Source organism: Ceratosolen solmsi, unplaced genomic scaffold, assembly GCF_000503995.2.
Source record: "Ceratosolen solmsi marchali unplaced genomic scaffold, CerSol_1.0 scaffold29, whole genome shotgun sequence".
Lineage (NCBI taxonomy): Eukaryota > Metazoa > Arthropoda > Insecta > Hymenoptera > Agaonidae > Ceratosolen > Ceratosolen solmsi.
Genome location: NW_011948417.1, coordinates 10,603,477 through 10,621,870, shown reverse-complemented (window position 1 = coordinate 10,621,870; position 18,394 = coordinate 10,603,477). Strand labels below are relative to the sequence as shown.

General features: G+C 22.8%; 1 protein-coding gene across 1 annotated transcript; it reads right to left on the bottom strand.

Moving 5' to 3' along the window:
• Positions 1-4,033: 4,033 nt before the first annotated feature.
• LOC105359842 (neurotrophin receptor-interacting factor homolog) lies at positions 4,034-10,911 on the bottom strand. Its single transcript, XM_011496560.1, has 4 exons — positions 10,486-10,911; positions 5,869-6,194; positions 5,107-5,461; positions 4,034-4,836 (listed from the first exon to the last, which is right to left on the bottom strand). The coding sequence occupies exons 1-4, from the start codon at positions 10,553-10,555 to the stop codon at positions 4,130-4,132; spliced, it is 1,458 nt and encodes a 485-aa protein (XP_011494862.1). The 5' UTR covers positions 10,556-10,911; the 3' UTR covers positions 4,034-4,129.
• Between the last annotated feature and the right edge of the window lie 7,483 nt (positions 10,912-18,394).

Below are 18,394 nucleotides of genomic sequence, written 5' to 3'. Positions count from 1 at the left end.
AAAGAGAGAGGGAAAGAAAGACAGAGAAAGAGCCTAAAAACTATTATCTATACTTGAAATTCAAATAACGTTTACCTTTAATGTGTTTTATCAACGATTTTGGTTGTGATTTTAATGTTTAGCCGTGAATACTTACTGAGATGTAAATTTAGAAATTTCCATTACTATTCCCGTCAGAGTTTCTATAAACTCACTCCTCACCTTACTAAATAATTCATAAAAACAACCATTTTTAAAATGCTTGAAAATATTTTTGAAGTTGTTTTGGTTGTTATTAATATGTATTTCTAATTATTATACCAAGAAAACTCGTTTCTTTGAATTTATTTATCTATAATATAAGTATTTTTCTTATTTTTGTATAGTTTATTGCACTTTTTTGTATCACATTAATTTAAAAGCGTTTTTAATTATCAAATTGAATACGAATGTATTAGTTTAATATTGTCATAATTAAAAATAAATTCTTTCACTTCCATTTTTCTTTAATATTATGTGTATGCTTAAAAATTTAATGTTAATTAACTACTGATATTTATATTCAATTGTTAAAGAACAATAATTTTGCATAATTTTTTATGATATATTTATGCTTATAAGATTATATGACAAAAATCAAAACAAAAAATAAATGTATTATTGAATATATAAAATCGTATAGAAAGTCAATAAATAGTATAATCAATTTATGATAAAAAATTTAAGTACTTAAATAGATGATATGTTATGTTTTAAAAAATTATACATCGTTAATAAGAAAATTTCAGCTTTAAAATTTGGTTTTAAATAATAAATTTCTTGCATAATATTTTTTCCAAAATTGAGAAGTACTGGTATTACTTATTTTGATTTGAATATAAATTTTACATAATATACAATATTTATTTTATAAATATATACAACATTTTTTATAATTAATAATAATATTTAGTTTTTAAATATTTCGAAAAATTTTAAAGATCTGAAGTTACAATTATTTAATTTAATAATTGTACTAATCTGAAATAAGTATTTAACATTTAAATGTTTAATACTAATAAATTTTAATTAGATCCATCTCTAAAAATTAAAAAAGAATTAATTACATTTAGTAATTATATCATGTATTATTAACATTAAATGATAATATCGTTACGCGCATAAAAGGTTAATATCATAATTTTAAACTCAGAATTTATATTTTATAATCTAAAATATTTTTTAATATGTAAATCGTAACTATTTATATATAGATTATAAATGTATACTTTATAAATGTAATTATCTATTCTAATAAAATATGCAGACATGTTTGTACGTGCAGCGTGAGTGCGACTAGCTGTGTATAATAGAATCAAATAGTATCAATTAATTTTTTTAGTCTTCAATTCAAAAGTATTTGAAAATTTATATTTAATATTAATATTTATGTTATAACAATTATAATTATTTTCATTTTAGATATATCATTATATATTATAGTTTGAAGTATAATTAATTACACTCGCTATACACACACACATATACTTTTGTAGAAAAAGGGATTATAAATTCATAGTTTATAATTTATAGAAAAATTTAACATTTATCTCCAAAATTAACTCCAAAATATATAAACATATATTTTATATATTTACATATATTTATAATCATATAATCATAAAGATTTCACAGTCAAAATATTCATACTGTGACTATAAATGAAAATATAAAAACACTAATCAAACAGTATATGCAAAAGGGAATGGTATGCAGATTTATATTATCATAGCATTAGATTAAAATAACTAATTTTTATTTTATATCAAAACACAATATTGAACTGAAGTAAATTCACCTTTTCTTTATAGAGTTATATATAACTCTATAAAAGAACAATTAACATAAATACAAGAGTATGATTTAAAGAAAAGGATTTAATTAAAAATGTCTATATTATATTAATGCCCAAAAGCATGGATTCAATTTGTGGAATTATATATAATGTTAGTCATATTATTAGCATGGAAATAATAAAAAAAGAATATTAATCACATTCTAATTTAATTATTATTTTATTTGAATTTAGTTATTTTAATTATTATAATGTAATAATTGTATATAATTAAAACTATTATCAGAACTTATATATAAAACGCAAACTAATATTGATTAAATATTAACCTAATAAGTATAAATTAAATCGCTTATTTATCTTTTCTTTAGAGAAATAATAATAGAAAGCATACTATATCATTTAATAATGACTAGAAAACGCACTTTTTTTGGATAATAATAAATTACCTTCACCTCATGATGTGTATAACAAAATGTTTTTCTATTCGCTTTGATCCCAAACCTTCTTGAATTTGTTAAAAGTTCAATGGTACTTAAGTCAAATCAATATTCAGTATCTATTACATAATTAATCATTCATTCATTATTATTTATATTTACAGTTCTTAATTACTATAACTAACGATTTTCTTTTATGAATATTTACGCAAAACGCAAGTATTTTTTTCAATACGTTTGAATAATATTTGATGTGATTGAACAGCATAAAGTACAAATTTTTATTGTCAAACATTTATATTTGTAACATATATTTATTTTTATAAATATCAATATGGGATTGATATTCATAAAATTAATTAAAATATTAATAACTTAAATGTTAAATATTTTTTAACTTTTTTTCGGTAAAGTCAAACTTCGGACAATTTCAGCATTCGACTAGCTCACACACTCAGTTACGTCGCGTTTGAAGGCGGCTTTATTAAAGATAAAGACAAACTAAATATACAAATCTTAAAATTAGTTTAAATGTATATATCTTCGAACTTTAAATTGTGAGAAAAAACGTATATATTCAAAATTTTAATTTGCTTGATTTTGAAATAATAATATAGCTAGAAGAATGTAATTATATACATACACATATTTTTAAGCTGCTATATCGTGGGCAATTTTTTGAAAAGAGCGGAGTATTAATTTAACATTTTTATCATTATACGGCTTGGTATGGTACTATAAATTGAGATACATTAAAATTAAAAATATTTTATGTTGATATGAAACTTAGTGACATGTATTTTGTTCATGAATAATGTATCTTTGAATGTAAAAATCTTTCTAAAAAATTTAAATAATATAACATATATATTAAATTTAATGATTAAAATGTATTTTCTATTTTTAAAACTTTAATTAATTTGATATTACTTTTGCGATTATATTTCATTTTTAATCTGTATAATATTTTTGCATTTATACATGGCATTTCTATACCATATATATTACACTTTCGATTATTTTTCGTTAAATTATAAAAATTCGTCTGTTTTCGTTTCGACATTTACGTTGATCTTAAAATTCTAAATGATACTTATTAACTTATATTTATCATGTTAAAATTAATATTATTGTATTCTCTAAATGGTCCCTATTAGGAAAATATATTTGGAATAGTATATCTCATAGCACCTTTCAATTTTTCAAAAACTTTAATGTCTTTTTCGCTATCAAAAAATATATACAGTATTTTATTGAAATTCAAAAAATTGTAAAAAATTATTAAAGAAATCTCATAATAGCTAAATTTTTATAAATATTTTACAAATATTATTTTTTGTAAAACTTTCATATAGAGTATTTTTTTGTATTAAATAATTATAAATTTGATTGATGTATTAGAAACTTGGAGTCTTATAAACATATATATAATTAATAGTATTTAATTTTTTTAATTTAAAAGAAGGAAATACAACAAGAACAAATATCAGTATTTGTTATTGATGTATTTAAAATTTAATAACAATAATTATGTGAACAAAATATGAGTTTGATAAAAAATGTTACGTCTTATTCATTCATTTAAACAAACGCAAATACAACAAAAATCTAAACAGTCTTTACTTTGATATTGATTAAATCGAATCGAAATAATTACAACGAAAATTGTTTACCATTCCAATTTCTTATTGTTATTTAAGACTTTACTGTCTATAAACTTAGAAAAGAGATACAGAATGTTCTTCTAGGTACAACCAAATGTATAATTATTGATACATCTAAAAAACAAAGTATTTATTTTTTGCGTGATAGAATATTTTTTCAGTTTTCCATCGTTAATATAAACATCAGTATTAATTCTTTTGTCGATACTAAGTTAAGCTATTGCTATATTAAGCGTCATTGATTCAGGTTTCGAGAATGGCAATACTGTAGTAGGATTATTGAAACGAAAAGACTGACTACTCTGCTGTAATTGTTGCTGTGTCTGATGAAATAACATTGTTCTCTCATTGTACTTAGTTAAATGCTTTGGATTAGGTGATATAACAGACGTCCGTATGACCATTCTCGAAAGCAGACTTTCATTCTGTTGGGTTTTACAGTCCATTATTTCTTTAGTTGTACAAATCAATCCTTTTGGTACAAGATCATTATCTATTCTATCAGGAGCCATTCTCGTGTGTTCGATGATAGCTGAAAAAATTGAATTGGGATGTGCCTGTTGTTCTTTTAATGGTATTAAGTTACGAGAATTACGTGGGGGAACTATAACGCTTATAGGTAAATTGGTTCGCTGATCACTGGTTGCGTTAATGCTGTTGGACGATATTTTAATAGTGGAAAGTTGATTCAATGAAGTGGGATTAATAGATATTTCGCGTTTATCACGTTGCTGATGGTGATGCGCTCGCATGCAGGAGGACTCCTCGTGCTTGTAAAGATATGACTTAAGAGCAAAGGCTTTGCCACAGCGAGAACAAATATGAGGCTTTGTATTTGAGTGGGTTTGAATGTGGGCTCGGAGATTGGATTTATCTGCGAAAGCTTTATCGCAAATCGTGCATTTAAACGGCTTTTCACCTTTAAAATCAGGAATTATTATTAATATAAATTAAAAATCGATACAACTAATTTAAACAAAATATATTGCTACAATTAATTGTTTACAAAATATTATAAAAATTTATAATAATATATAAAATAAAAAGAAATATGATCAATCATTTATTTCAATAATAAATTTATTTCAATAATAATAATATTTTGAATAATCATATATTGAACGAACTAATTAAAATTTTTTATATTTTAAAAACATTACATTTTAAAACGAATATTGAATAGCCTCACCTGTATGGGTACGAATATGACCCTGTAAAAGCCAAGGCCTAGAAAAGCACTTGCCACAGTAATGACATTTGCAACCTTGATTATGAGTTCTCATGTGCATACTAAAGGCTGGAATACTAACATAAACCTTATCGCAATGGGGGCAGCGACGCGCTTTCTTGTCACCTAACGATCGATGAGTTTGACGATGACGGGCGAGATTGGAGGAGGTTGAATATTTCTTGCCGCAATCTGGACATTCATGTTCCTCAGTACTATCTTGCTGTTCAGTTCTCATAAAGCTGATCTTACTATCGGTAGATGCCATTGTCGTTGTTAATCTCATTGTCGTTTCCATAGGAGAACTACCATTGGCCTGTAAATAGAATTTCATTCATTTTCATTTCATTCATTCGTTTAAATTATATGATTAAGTTTCTTTATACATACTTGGATAATAAAACGTTTAAAATTCTAGTAATTTAATATGTAAAAAATTAATATGATAAAAACTTATTTAAAAAAAGAGGGCCATCATTATTACTGTCGCTAATAACTGAAGATACATTACCGAAAGATACTAGATAAGATAAGATAATTTGAAAAACTAATATTTTTTTATTAAATCGAATTTTTATGAAATCTAAATAAGAATTGGTAGTTTTTATTCCGATTGTATCACTTATGACCTATAACTGAATCAAACTTTATTTTCACACTGGTACTTTTAGGATTGATAAATAATGATTCGTGATGGTTCATAATTCGGCAAAAAGAACTTACTTTGAGCTGTACAGTGTAACGTTTGGTCTCCAGTAGAGTTTCATCCCTGATTCTTCTAGGTTCAAGCTGAAGGAGACTTTCACGTTTAGAGTTAATCCGTCCGAAGAAAAGTCGCGTGGTGTCGGTTTTATGTAAACTGCTCGTAGTTGGGTGCACGAGGGTGCCAGCGGCTGCGGCTAGACTTACCTCGGCGAGTTTTGTAAGATTGTAGAGCTCTTCAGGACACTCGCTAGAATTTTCACTGTTACATTCGCTCGCACCGTCAGATGTCTGCTGTTGGCCACCACCATACTCTGCTAACTGTAGTCCTCGTTCAGGGCTGCATTCTATAATACATAGTGTGAATATTCCTCTCATTTCAATATTTATATAAAATATTTCTTTATAAATATTTTAAGAATCATCCTTTTCTTGCATTTCACAAATGTTTATTTTAATCAAATTTGCACATTATCTTTTATAAATATTGTATTCTATTAATGATTACTAAAAACTAAAAGCATTTTAATCAATGGATTTCTCTATTATCATGTCTATTTAATAATATTAAATGCATTAAAAGAATAAAATTTGTTTATAATATATTATAATAAATAATAAATTACAATAAAATTTAATGAGATTTTATAATAAAATTTTATAATATATTATAATAAATCACCATTACTAGTAGTAAAATGCTCGTGTTCATGTTTTTAATTATTTTAAAATAAATTGACTGAAATAGTAATATTTTTAAATATATTTAGGATAATAGAAAAATATACATACATAAAGTATTATAGTCTTTAAATATCATATGAAATATCATATGCCAAATAACCTTTCATTTTTAATTTGCATCAAATAGATTTTTAAAAAATTTATAGAATATTTTATCATTGAAATCTTTTTAATATTTAGTTTATGACCAGACTAATTTTATTAATTTTTATCGCTATCTATTAAATTCTAACAGGTTTTTTTATTGATTTATTTAAATAATTTTAGATCATATTCCAATATTAAATATATTTTTTAAATTTGATAGAAATTGTAAAGTTAAAAATAAAGTTTCTATACAATGTAATCATAATTTTTAAAAATTAACTTTTAGTAATACAATTTTAAAAAGGAATAATATCAGATAAACAAATTAATCATGTCTAATTAAAAGATGATTATTACAGTACAATTATTTTATTTCAAATAATTTTATAGACTATTTCATTATATAATTCTGAAATATTTGAAATAACATTTACGTATTCCTTAGATTATTGCTAAATATTTGTTGATATTTAATAAATATTCCAGAAAAATCTAAAAAAGATTCTTGATATTTATTACAAATAAGTATTTTAATCGGTACAGATTACATTCTTGAATACGTGCATAAATTTCATTATACTCTAATGTAATTATATATAGAGTTAGGAAAATATGTTTCGATTACAATGTAACTGTTACGTAAAGAATATAAAGGAAAAGAATACTGTGCAATAACAAAATAGATGTTTAACATTAAATAAACATTAAATTGTATCAATTTAAAAAAAAAATAGTATGATCAACTTATATATTTGTACATTTTATCTGAAATAATATTATAAACATTTTCTTAGTACTTAAGATTAAAGAGTAAATAATGTTTTTATTGGATTTTTTTTTTATTTGGTTTCAATGTCATAGCTATAACTATATATAATTTCAATAATCTAAATAGACTGAGCACAAGTTTTATTATGTAGTAAAAATATATATCTCTTATATAATTTTATTTACTATATATATATGTTTATCTCGATAGCTATAACTGTTTTTCAGTATTATAAATAAGTAAATCAAATCATTTTAACGTTTGTTTTTTTAACAATTGCAAATCGGATTGATCTTCAAAAATAAGTGCAAATTATAACTAAAACTAATACATTATTTATGTATAAAATCAAAGAAAATATATACTTTGATAGATATTAAAATATTAAATATATTTTGATATTGAATACATTCTTTTACAATATATATGAATAGATATATCCATAAATATTTATATATTTTAGTATAAACTGTGTAAAATTATCAATTCTTTGATAAGGTATATATAATACTTTAAGACTTTATAATTAATAAAAAATAGCATAACAACTAGTAGATTTTATTAATAATATTGGTCAGATATTATTTTTACTTACTCTTATTGTTTAATTTTTACAAATTATATACGTTAAATTAAATAAATGGAAACTATTTTCGTTTTGTCATAACTCAAAAAAAAAAAATTTTGAAATAGATTATAAAATATTAGTTATGTTTTCATAATAATATTTTAGGATTAATAAAATATTAATTGTTTATATCAAAATTATATGAAAACTATTTTTCAATTCATATTAAATTTTAATATGTTTAATATTTAATACAGAGCCATGGTGAACTTCATGGTGATTTGATGATATATTTAGAGTCTAAATTTTTTTAAAAATACAATAAGAATAGATATTGCAGCAAGATTTTATGAAGATGTTTTTCATTGGTATTTGTATTTAAGATTAACACAAAATATTAAACATAAAATTTTATAGATACATATAGTTTAATAAATTATTGAACAGTCACTTGTTTTATGAAAATATGGTTGCAATATTATTTTAAAACAAATAATGTTTGTCGTGTAACTTTTTATTTTATATTTATAGTATGCAAATGGTGATATAACACTTGAGTTTTCATTTTTCTGAAATAGAAGTAAAAAATTAATTAAATGAAATAGGAAGATACTTAAAAGTCAACTTTAGTAGCAAAAAATTATCTTTCTGTAATATTTAAGAAACACTTTTTTAAATATCGAATTTTATATTGAAAGTATATTGTGTGTATGTGCTTTTAGTGCCTGTGCTATTTTTAAGTGATTCCCGAGCTCCGCCGATAACTTTCATAATCCAAGTAAGCCAAAGGGGACCTAGGAGTTGTCGACTTAAGAAAGACGAGACACATGCCTAAAATATCACGAAAATTAAAGGGTGCCGAAATTCGGATGGTGCCTTCTCTCGCATTTATGGTAGAAACTGACGAAAACGCGTTCCAATACTCTTCATTCAGTAGGATCGGAAATAGACGCGTGCACATGCACTTGCTTACGTTATGCCTGTGTGTATGGATATTATAGTATAGGGGTTTGAATTGTTTTGCCGTGTTTAAACGACTGTTTTTACTAATCTAATATAACTTTAGATCGTTTTGCACATTTGTATAAACAGATCTTAGTAATGAATAGAATTACAATATTGTGAAAATATAAATGTATAAATTTGCGTAATTCAAATGGATTTTCATTTTTTGGTCGATGAAAACTCGATGAAAAGTAGAATTGAAATTTCTTTTAATTAGTAGTACATTAATAATAGATTAATATATTCATAAAATAGAACAAACTCTTACATAATAAATATGAGAAAAATGTTTTGATTTTATTGAATAAAATAGAAAAATATTTTAAAGAAAATATTTGGCTAACTATTAATAATAATAAAATTATATTTTTTCAATAATAATAATTCTTTAGTTAATCGATAAATAACGATTATTCGTGAATTAACTTTTTTTTGTATAAATAAAAATATAATATCTTTAGTTAATTATTCGAACTAATATGTTAAGAATTAAATAATAATATAAGAATTTGCATAAACAATATTTATACAGATTTTTAAAATTTACGTTAAATATATAATTTATTAACTTCTAAATTTACATACTTAGTATAAAAAATATAAATTTACTAATTTAATGTATTATTATAATTATTTATTCTATATTGATCGTATACTTTTAAATGTTTTGAAGATTTTGTAAATTGTTTCCTCAAACTCCAAATATTTTAAGATAATTTTTAACAAAATTTAAAGCAATGGAGAATGTTTCCTGGACTTTATTTTTCATCTTTTCATACCTTTCAAATTTCATACGTTTCTATTTTTTCTGAGCTCAACAACTTTTTCATATTAATTAAAGTATAAATAGTTTTAATGTATCGTTATAGAAACTTTTATATTTTTAATTAACATTAAAACATTAAAAACATTAAATAAAAATTATTTTTAATTAAATGTTTTGTGGCTGAAACAGTCTCAATAATAATAGCATTAATAAAGATTTTTAAGTAAATGGCTTTTAATGATAGTATTTTAAAGTAAATATTTACTTTTTACATTGTTTATATATTAGTGTTTATATAATATGAATGTATAATTTATTTTTGAACTTTTTATACTTTTTAAATTTTGTTAAAAAATTATGTAATCAAATACTTTGACATGTTTAATTTTTTTTATTTAATATCCTTTTTTTTTTTTTTTTTTTTTGTTAAGGTACTATACCAAAATATTAAATATATTTGCGTATTTTAAAAGTAAATTGAGAAAGTAAATTGAAAAAGAGTAAATTGTACATTAAAATTAAAATTACCTATTTAATAAATGCATGTATTTCATAGGTGATGATAATTTAAGTGCTTTATATATTTTATAATTAATAAAATAGTGAAGTTTTAACAGACCGTTTTCAATGGTATTTCTAGGAATTTACAGTCATAAGGATATGTCTTAAGGGTATAAGTACAATGAATAGAAATCTCACCCCAACCAATTTCCTCGAACTCACCGGTGCTATCAAACCGATGCCTAGTGATAAGGAAAGCTCTCGGCATGTTTATGTTTCTTCTGGTATCAGTCAACCTATTCCTGCTTCTGCTTTGTATGCTTTTTCCTGCCCCCTCCCCTTCCACCCTCTCAATTGCTCATACTACTCATAAAGTTTCTACACTCTTTTCATTCCACTAAGGTTGCATTCTTGGGACTGTAGAGAAGCATCAGTTTAGTTTTCGTGTAAAATTCAAATATCCATTCGCAGCTTGTATTCTCTTAATGACGTCATTCACTAGACTCTAGGCGAGAACAAGGGAACGAAATGCGAGCGTTTATACCGATTCGTACGCGACGCGTGCTTCAAGCGCAGTGGTAGCGGTGCCGGTGATCGGGGCTACATATAGCTCACTCAAGCAGGAGGCAGCATCCGTTCACCCCACCCCGGGATTTTTCATCGCCGCCCCGTCGTCGTCATTACTAACAGACGCAGAGAGTTTCGTCTTTCTCGGCTTGCTATCTCTACCCTGAATTCCGGCACGCGTTCATAGGACCACGTGAGTTTTATCTGTGATGTCCGATTTTTCAGTGACAGATAATCCGTTTTGAGCCTGATCAATTCATGTATTGGTTCACAATGACTTAGATAAAATCTAATAATTATAATAAAATAGATTCTGAATTAGTATTCATAATTATTAGTACTGTTTGGAAAAGCATGCTTTGTGGCTTACAGGAGATGAGTAGTTTTATTCTAATGTATAAGTTCATGTGAATACATTGTGATTATACGATATACAGAAATTTAAAGGTTTCAATTAGAGTAATTCAACGTTTTCTCTCCCTCTTATTCTCACAATTTTTAAATCATTACATATTATATCATAATCACATCTACAATATACAAATTTTTTTTAGTACAAATAAATAATAAAAAATTTGTATTACTTTAATTCATATGTTATTTAACTTAATTCGTTTTTTTTTAAATTTATTTTCAGGAAATTTTCATTATTAAACAGTATTTTCAAAGATTGCAAATACCATAAAATAATAATTAGCTGAATTTAGATGCCTTACAATAACTACATAACATATAACTAAATGGTTAAAAATATAACAAATATATTTACTATATTTTTTTAATATTTATTATACTTTATGAATATTTATTATACTTTTTGAATATTTACTATACTATTTGAATATTTACTATGCTTTTTGAATAGTATTAATAAATATTACTCTATTTCATTTATATTTTAATAATTATTTAAATAAGTGTTCATTTTAAATGTGTGTTTTAATAAATTAAATTGGTAACTTTTTAAAAATAATTTAAATAGTTTAAAATAATTTGAATTAAATTTTTATATTTCTATATTAATAATATCTATTAAGAAAAATAATCAGAAGAATAAATTAAACTTTAATAAAAGTAAATTTCATATTATTATTTTAAATAAATAGTTTACTAATGAAATAAAAATGTACGTTATAAAAAAGTTCAATTAGAAACTTTTTAATATGTGCATATATTTGCATGTATCATGAATATTGACAAAAACCAAAAAGATAAGATCTATATACAATTGTCGGATGTGTCATGCAATTCTTGTTATAAAAAATTAAATTAAATAAATAAAAAAACAAATTAGATAATTAGATACACTGTGAGCTTAAACTTTATAAAATTCTTAAACAATCTATCACTCTATTTGCATATGCAGATACAGATTGGACAAAAAATCAACTAATGAAAAATTGAATAATGGTTGTAAATTATATTGAAAAATTTTTCAATATAAAATAAAATAAAAAACATGTGCTACCGTAAGCAATTAAATATTTTAATAAGAGCAATTGAAACATGTCTTATATCATTAACAGAAACCTTTCAAGAAATTTTACCGATTAAAAAATTATTAAAAGATTTTTTTAATAAATATGAGATTATAATTGTAGTACACAAAACAATAAAACCATCAGAAGCTTCTAAGTAATAATGATTATAATACTAAGCAAAATAATATTCAAATAAATTAGAATACTGCATAATGTATCAATTATATTATTAATAAAGACTATCCGAATATATCGATATACATACGAGCCCCATTGTTCGTATCTAAAAACATATTCGTTCTAGCCGCAATAAAAACATTTTTATCTGGTCTTTACAACAGTAATTCATTATTACTAATTCATCAATAAAATTAAGAAAAGCTGGAAAGAATATTTATTAACGGATTGTATTTTTTAATTATTATCTTTCTATTATTAATAAAATTGTTTTATTCCTGGTTATTCCAGATTTTACTTTATTCTTTATAATTACTAGTCATCTAGATTAGCAAAAACTATGCTATATCTATACATTGAATTAAATAGGAAGCTCTAATCATTTCTTCTAAATAACAAATAACGAAATTTTTAAATTTGGACTAATTTACCAAAATGCTAGAAAGTACATAAGATTTCGAATATTGATTAGTATCCTAATTGAATAAAATATATCAATGAATCGATAATATTGCAAACTAATTTCATTCTTGCAAAATTTGATATTTTTTCCAAGTAGTAAGTGAATTTACTTTTAGAAACAATATAAGAATTATTTTAATCTATAATAAAGCTTAATTTACAATTTACTAATAAAATATGTTATAATCATTTAATATAAAAGTAATTAAAAATTATTTACTTATTTATTTGCCATTTAATTATTTATAAGTAATTACCTAATATTTATAAAATAAAATTATAATTATATGTACTTACAATTTGTTTTCATCTTCCAACTAAGAATTTAGTAAAGTTAATATTTCAATGAATGTATAAATAAGGAAATAAATATATATACATATATCAATGTAGTACTACATTTAATTTTATACCAGTTCGTTTATAATTTAATATTATTATTCAGAAATGTAACAAATTTTGTATTTAAACACTTCATTTAGGATAAATTTGTATTTTTCTTTACTAAGTAAGTTATTAAATATTTTATTCTAGTAATTAGTATTTTATGTATTATTTTCAGACAATAATATTAGATATAAATATTATTAAATTTGTATGGACATTATTTACAATTTAATTATTATTTATTTAATTTAACAATTTTTGTAAATCCATATTAATAAATAACTTTATAATAATAATATTAAATTTAATTATCTAACAGATAAAAAATTTACTTATTGAAAAAATGCAATATTTGTTTATTTTTATTAAAAAAAAATAATAGGATAAAGAAGAAATATTCTATCACATAACGTTCTTTTATCTACAAATAAAATATTTATTATTGTTAGGAATAGATATAAAAAATTATTAATACACTTTCATGTTGAAAATATATTTTTTTAAATAAATATACAATTAATATCAATAAATATTTGAATCATAAAATACTCTTGCATTATTAAAAAATTAAAATTGATACTTTAAAATGTAAATATAAGAGATTCATTGATGAAAATAATTGATAATTGATCAAATTTTTGACATCTCTCTTCTTTTTAAAATTTATATAATAATAAGTAATACCGATACTATAAGATTTTGACCATTTATTGAAATATTCTTGCAGAATTTTGTTACTATAAAATAAACTGTGAACAAATTAATTTATTAATATATCCTTATTAGTTTTAATTGTATTGTTTAAATTATAGCTATATCTAATTACTGTATAGTTACATAAATAATAAAAATAAATATTGGTAACATACAGCGGTCTGTGTCGAAGCGCGTGTATATCGATTGGGAACATCAATTGGGATGCTGCGAGAAGAGTATGGCACCCGCTAAAGCTGAGGAGAGCCCAATGAATATATACTCGGTGTGGTGGGTAATACTAGCATGTGAATGGTTGAATGAATACTTCATGGCTTAGTCAGCTCGCGATGCTAAATTTGACTGGTCCGTTCGACGCCTGGCAACTCGCCAGCACACTAAGAACCACCATCTAGTGGTGGTCTTTTCACCACCAACCTGCTTCTTTTTAATTTTTTTCTCTATTGAATTCCTTCAATACCCATAGATTCCTTTGTGTTTTTTATATAAGTAATTTATTTACGTGGATTGCATCTGTATTAATTTGATCGTACAAAGTATGGGAGTGATTTGATAATATAGTATATGATATAAATAAAATTTTAATGTAATGCATGCACAGTCGTGTTACTGTATGACAAACTTATTACATTTGCCCAATTTCATTTATTATAAGTTTATTGAAATTTAAAATTTAAAATCTAGACAGTTTTATTATATTTAAAAAAGCTACTCTTTTTTTTTTTAATATACCCATGATGGAATAAAATAATGTATTCCTTGTGCAACTGATATTCTATTTTACAAAAATAATACTTTCAAAGACATAAAAAAAATTCATTATTTTATATGAATTTAAAAGTTTATGTATATATTTCCATTTTGTATTTATATTTCCATGAAAACATTTTTTAGAACTTTTACTAAATATTAGTACTTACTTTATTTGAACATTAATGAGCTAGTACGAATTGAATATTAGCCAATTAATAAGACTTATTAGATAAGAATTTGTATGTATTTGGATATTCATGTGCGGGTTCAGAAGAATATGACATATGTATGTTTAAAGTATATTTAGTTTGATTATTATATTGACTTAATTAGTTAACTACACAATCTATGATTAAGATTATTTTGATAAACAGTTATTTATATATTGCAGAAATAAAGAAAGGAAAAGTAAAAAAAATGTAGCAAAAACGTAGAAACGTAGAAATAAATTATAAACTATAGTCATTATTACTACTATTTTTGTAAATGGAAAAATATTTATAAATTCCTTTTATGATGTACATTAAAAAATGTAAGTATATCAAGAAGAACTGTTATTTATAATTTTTTTTTCATAATTATTTAAACATTTCTTAAATTTATTTTAGTAGTTTGAATGAATAAATCATAATATATAACATTCTCATAATATATAAATGTGTATAATTTAACACTTATACAGAGTTAAGAATATAAGGTAGCCAACAATTTTTTGATCCACCAAATTTCAATTAATGGTTGATGTACATTAAAAAAATTGCATTAAGCATTAAATTAGTATTAATTAAAATATAAATTTTAAGCTATTCTGTTATTACATGATTAAATATTTATAATTAAACAAAATAATCTTTTATAATGAAACAGTCGATTATTATACAGTATCAAATTAATATAAAATAATTCAATTTCTGTTAAATTATATACATTTTATAGTCCGCTCTTACTGAAATTCATGCTTTATATTATTTAAATTGAACCTAAAAAAATTACTAAAAATACTTTTTATAACTTTAAAAAAAAATTCTTATTTGTAAATAGAGCCAAAAAAGAATAATTTAATAATATAATTATTTAAAACTTAAACTGAATTCTATCATAAATGTTTTTAACAAATATGTACTTAACAAGTATTGTTTCTCAACGTATCTACTTTTTAAAGTTTAATTTTTTAAATAATTAATCCAATAAAATAATGGGTCATTTATAATTATTTTTCATGCATATACTATAATAAAATATTAAATCGGCAATGCAATAATTTACAAATAATTTTTTCAATTCCTTTTGAAGTATTAGGTCTCTTAAATATATATATATAGAAATTATATTAACAGGTGTTTGACTTTCCTTTTATAATTAACCTCCAAGATTCTCTTTGCCCCTTTCTTCGACTCCTTGCTCTCGCTTCCTGCTCGTCCGAAAATAAAGCTCTAATGGGAGTTACTTCGTGGCGTTTGCTTATAATTGCGATTTCGATTACTCGTACCCACCTACTACGTACCCTGTGTATTACGTTCACACGTGGCCTATTCCGACACAATTAATAAATAGAAAAGGGAGAGTACATTCCAGTGTGAAACAGAACTAACATCATTAATCATTTACAATTTTAAACATTTCATCTGAAATTTTAATACAGTAATTATTTTAATTATGATTTTTAGTAAATGTTACTCATTTTTCAGTATTATAAAATTAATATTGAAAAAGTTATTCAAAAAGGAATATTATTAAAACTTTGTTCCGTACTACACGAGAGTATTAATCTCCTTACAAAAATCATTTCCTAAAATATGTAAGTTAATAGAATCTTTTTAAAATATAAAACGACATTAAAATTTTGACAAGTTTTTCAAATTTGAATGTTTTATCATGCTTTTTAATTTCTTAACTTTACAAAAGTTTTTCTATTTATATAATTTGTTACATAATATTTTTAGCTTTTGTTAGCAAAATTAAATTATTTTATTTTAATTTTTTCATTAGATAATTTAAATAATTGTATGAATTATTTATATATAAACATTTAATTTTATATATAAACGTTTAATAATTAACCGAGTAGATAAATATATAAAAAAATAATAAATAGTCTAATAAATTTAGTAAAGCAAACCAATAATTTATAAAATGCTTACTCATTTATAAATAATAAATTATCTAAAATTTGCATTACTTCAAAGGCAGTAATTAAAATTGTTGGGTACTTATTTATTGTTAAATAGTAAGCTTATTCTTTCCAACTCTACGTAACAATACCATTTAGTAAAAAAATCAGATGTCTTTTAAATACATGAAAACATGTGCCATATCTCTACTTTTGACACGTTTTATTTAGTTCAATCACGTGTGGGTTATAATATAAAACGATATAATAAAGAATAACCGTAAATATTTCAATTTGAGCAATAAAAATAAAATTCTACTTCTTATCTATATATTCATAATATTTTTAACATATAATTGGACAAGTGTGATTTTAGTTAATAGGAACAAATATATATATATATATATATATAAATATATTTAATCTTGACAAATACTTTTACGTAGAGAAAAAGATGTAGAGAATTTTAATTTCACTATTTTTCTCGTTCTTTTTTAATGCGTTTTAATAAAATGTTATCTTTATTAGATTTTTTACTGAAAGAATTGAAAAATCTATTATCGAAGTTACAATGAATTTGATGAAATTATTAATATTTCTTATTTTGTATTTATTATCACAAGTTTACATCTTGACAGATAAACCTGTAATCGTTCATGTTTCTTATCAGTCAGAACTTTACATATCTTTGATCACGATATTTTAATTTGGTTATAATATATTAATTAAAAAACATTAGATTAGAACGTTATCATTACTTAAAATGTTAAAATGATTAATAAATTAAACTAAGACGTATCAATATTTTGTTTCAAAAAAAAATTATAATTCTAGTTACTGCCTTCGTTTAATTATAAATTTAGTTTTAAAAAATGGTCTTTTAATAAAAAAAGGTACAAATCTATTATCTATTAGAAAATAGCTATAAGCTGAAAACAATTTTATATTACATTTTATTATAATCTTTTTTTAAAATCATTTTATTCTAAACATCAATGATTTACACCCATATATTTTAAGATTCAATATTTAATAAGATATACTCGACATTTTATTTTTATTTGGAGTTCAAAAGTAGAATCGAATATTTTCATTTTTAATACAAAAGTATATATTTTTTTACTTGAGTTTATCCTTACTGCAGCAGATGTATACAATACTAATAGAAAAAAGTAAAAAGAACATAACAATAAAATAAGAGAAAAAATGATAAACAAACAGAAATGCAAAAATGAGAATAGAAGAGATAACGTGATATCTGAAGGTAAAAATAGTAGGTACCGCAATGTTGTTTAAAGAATACAGAGCGAAGTGGAATAGATAATGAGATGAACTAGAATAGAAGTGGGTGCATCCACTATGGAGAGCAACTAACTATAAATGAAATGAAGATAAAAATATTTTAACTTTAATAAATGGAGCTTAAAATTTAATGATTGAAGAGTCAATTTTTAAG

Excerpts from the sequence above, each read along its gene's own strand:
- LOC105359842 (XM_011496560.1), bottom strand. The coding sequence starts at position 10,555 with ATGCCGAGAGCTTTCCTTATCACTAGGCATCGGTTTGATAGCACCGGT. Across the intron at positions 5,462-5,868 it reads GTTACACTGTACAGCTCAAA|GCCAATGGTAGTTCTCCTAT; the intron begins GTAAGTTCTTTT and ends TTCTATTTACAG. Across the intron at positions 4,837-5,106 it reads TCATATTCGTACCCATACAG|GTGAAAAGCCGTTTAAATGC; the intron begins GTGAGGCTATTC and ends CTGATTTTAAAG.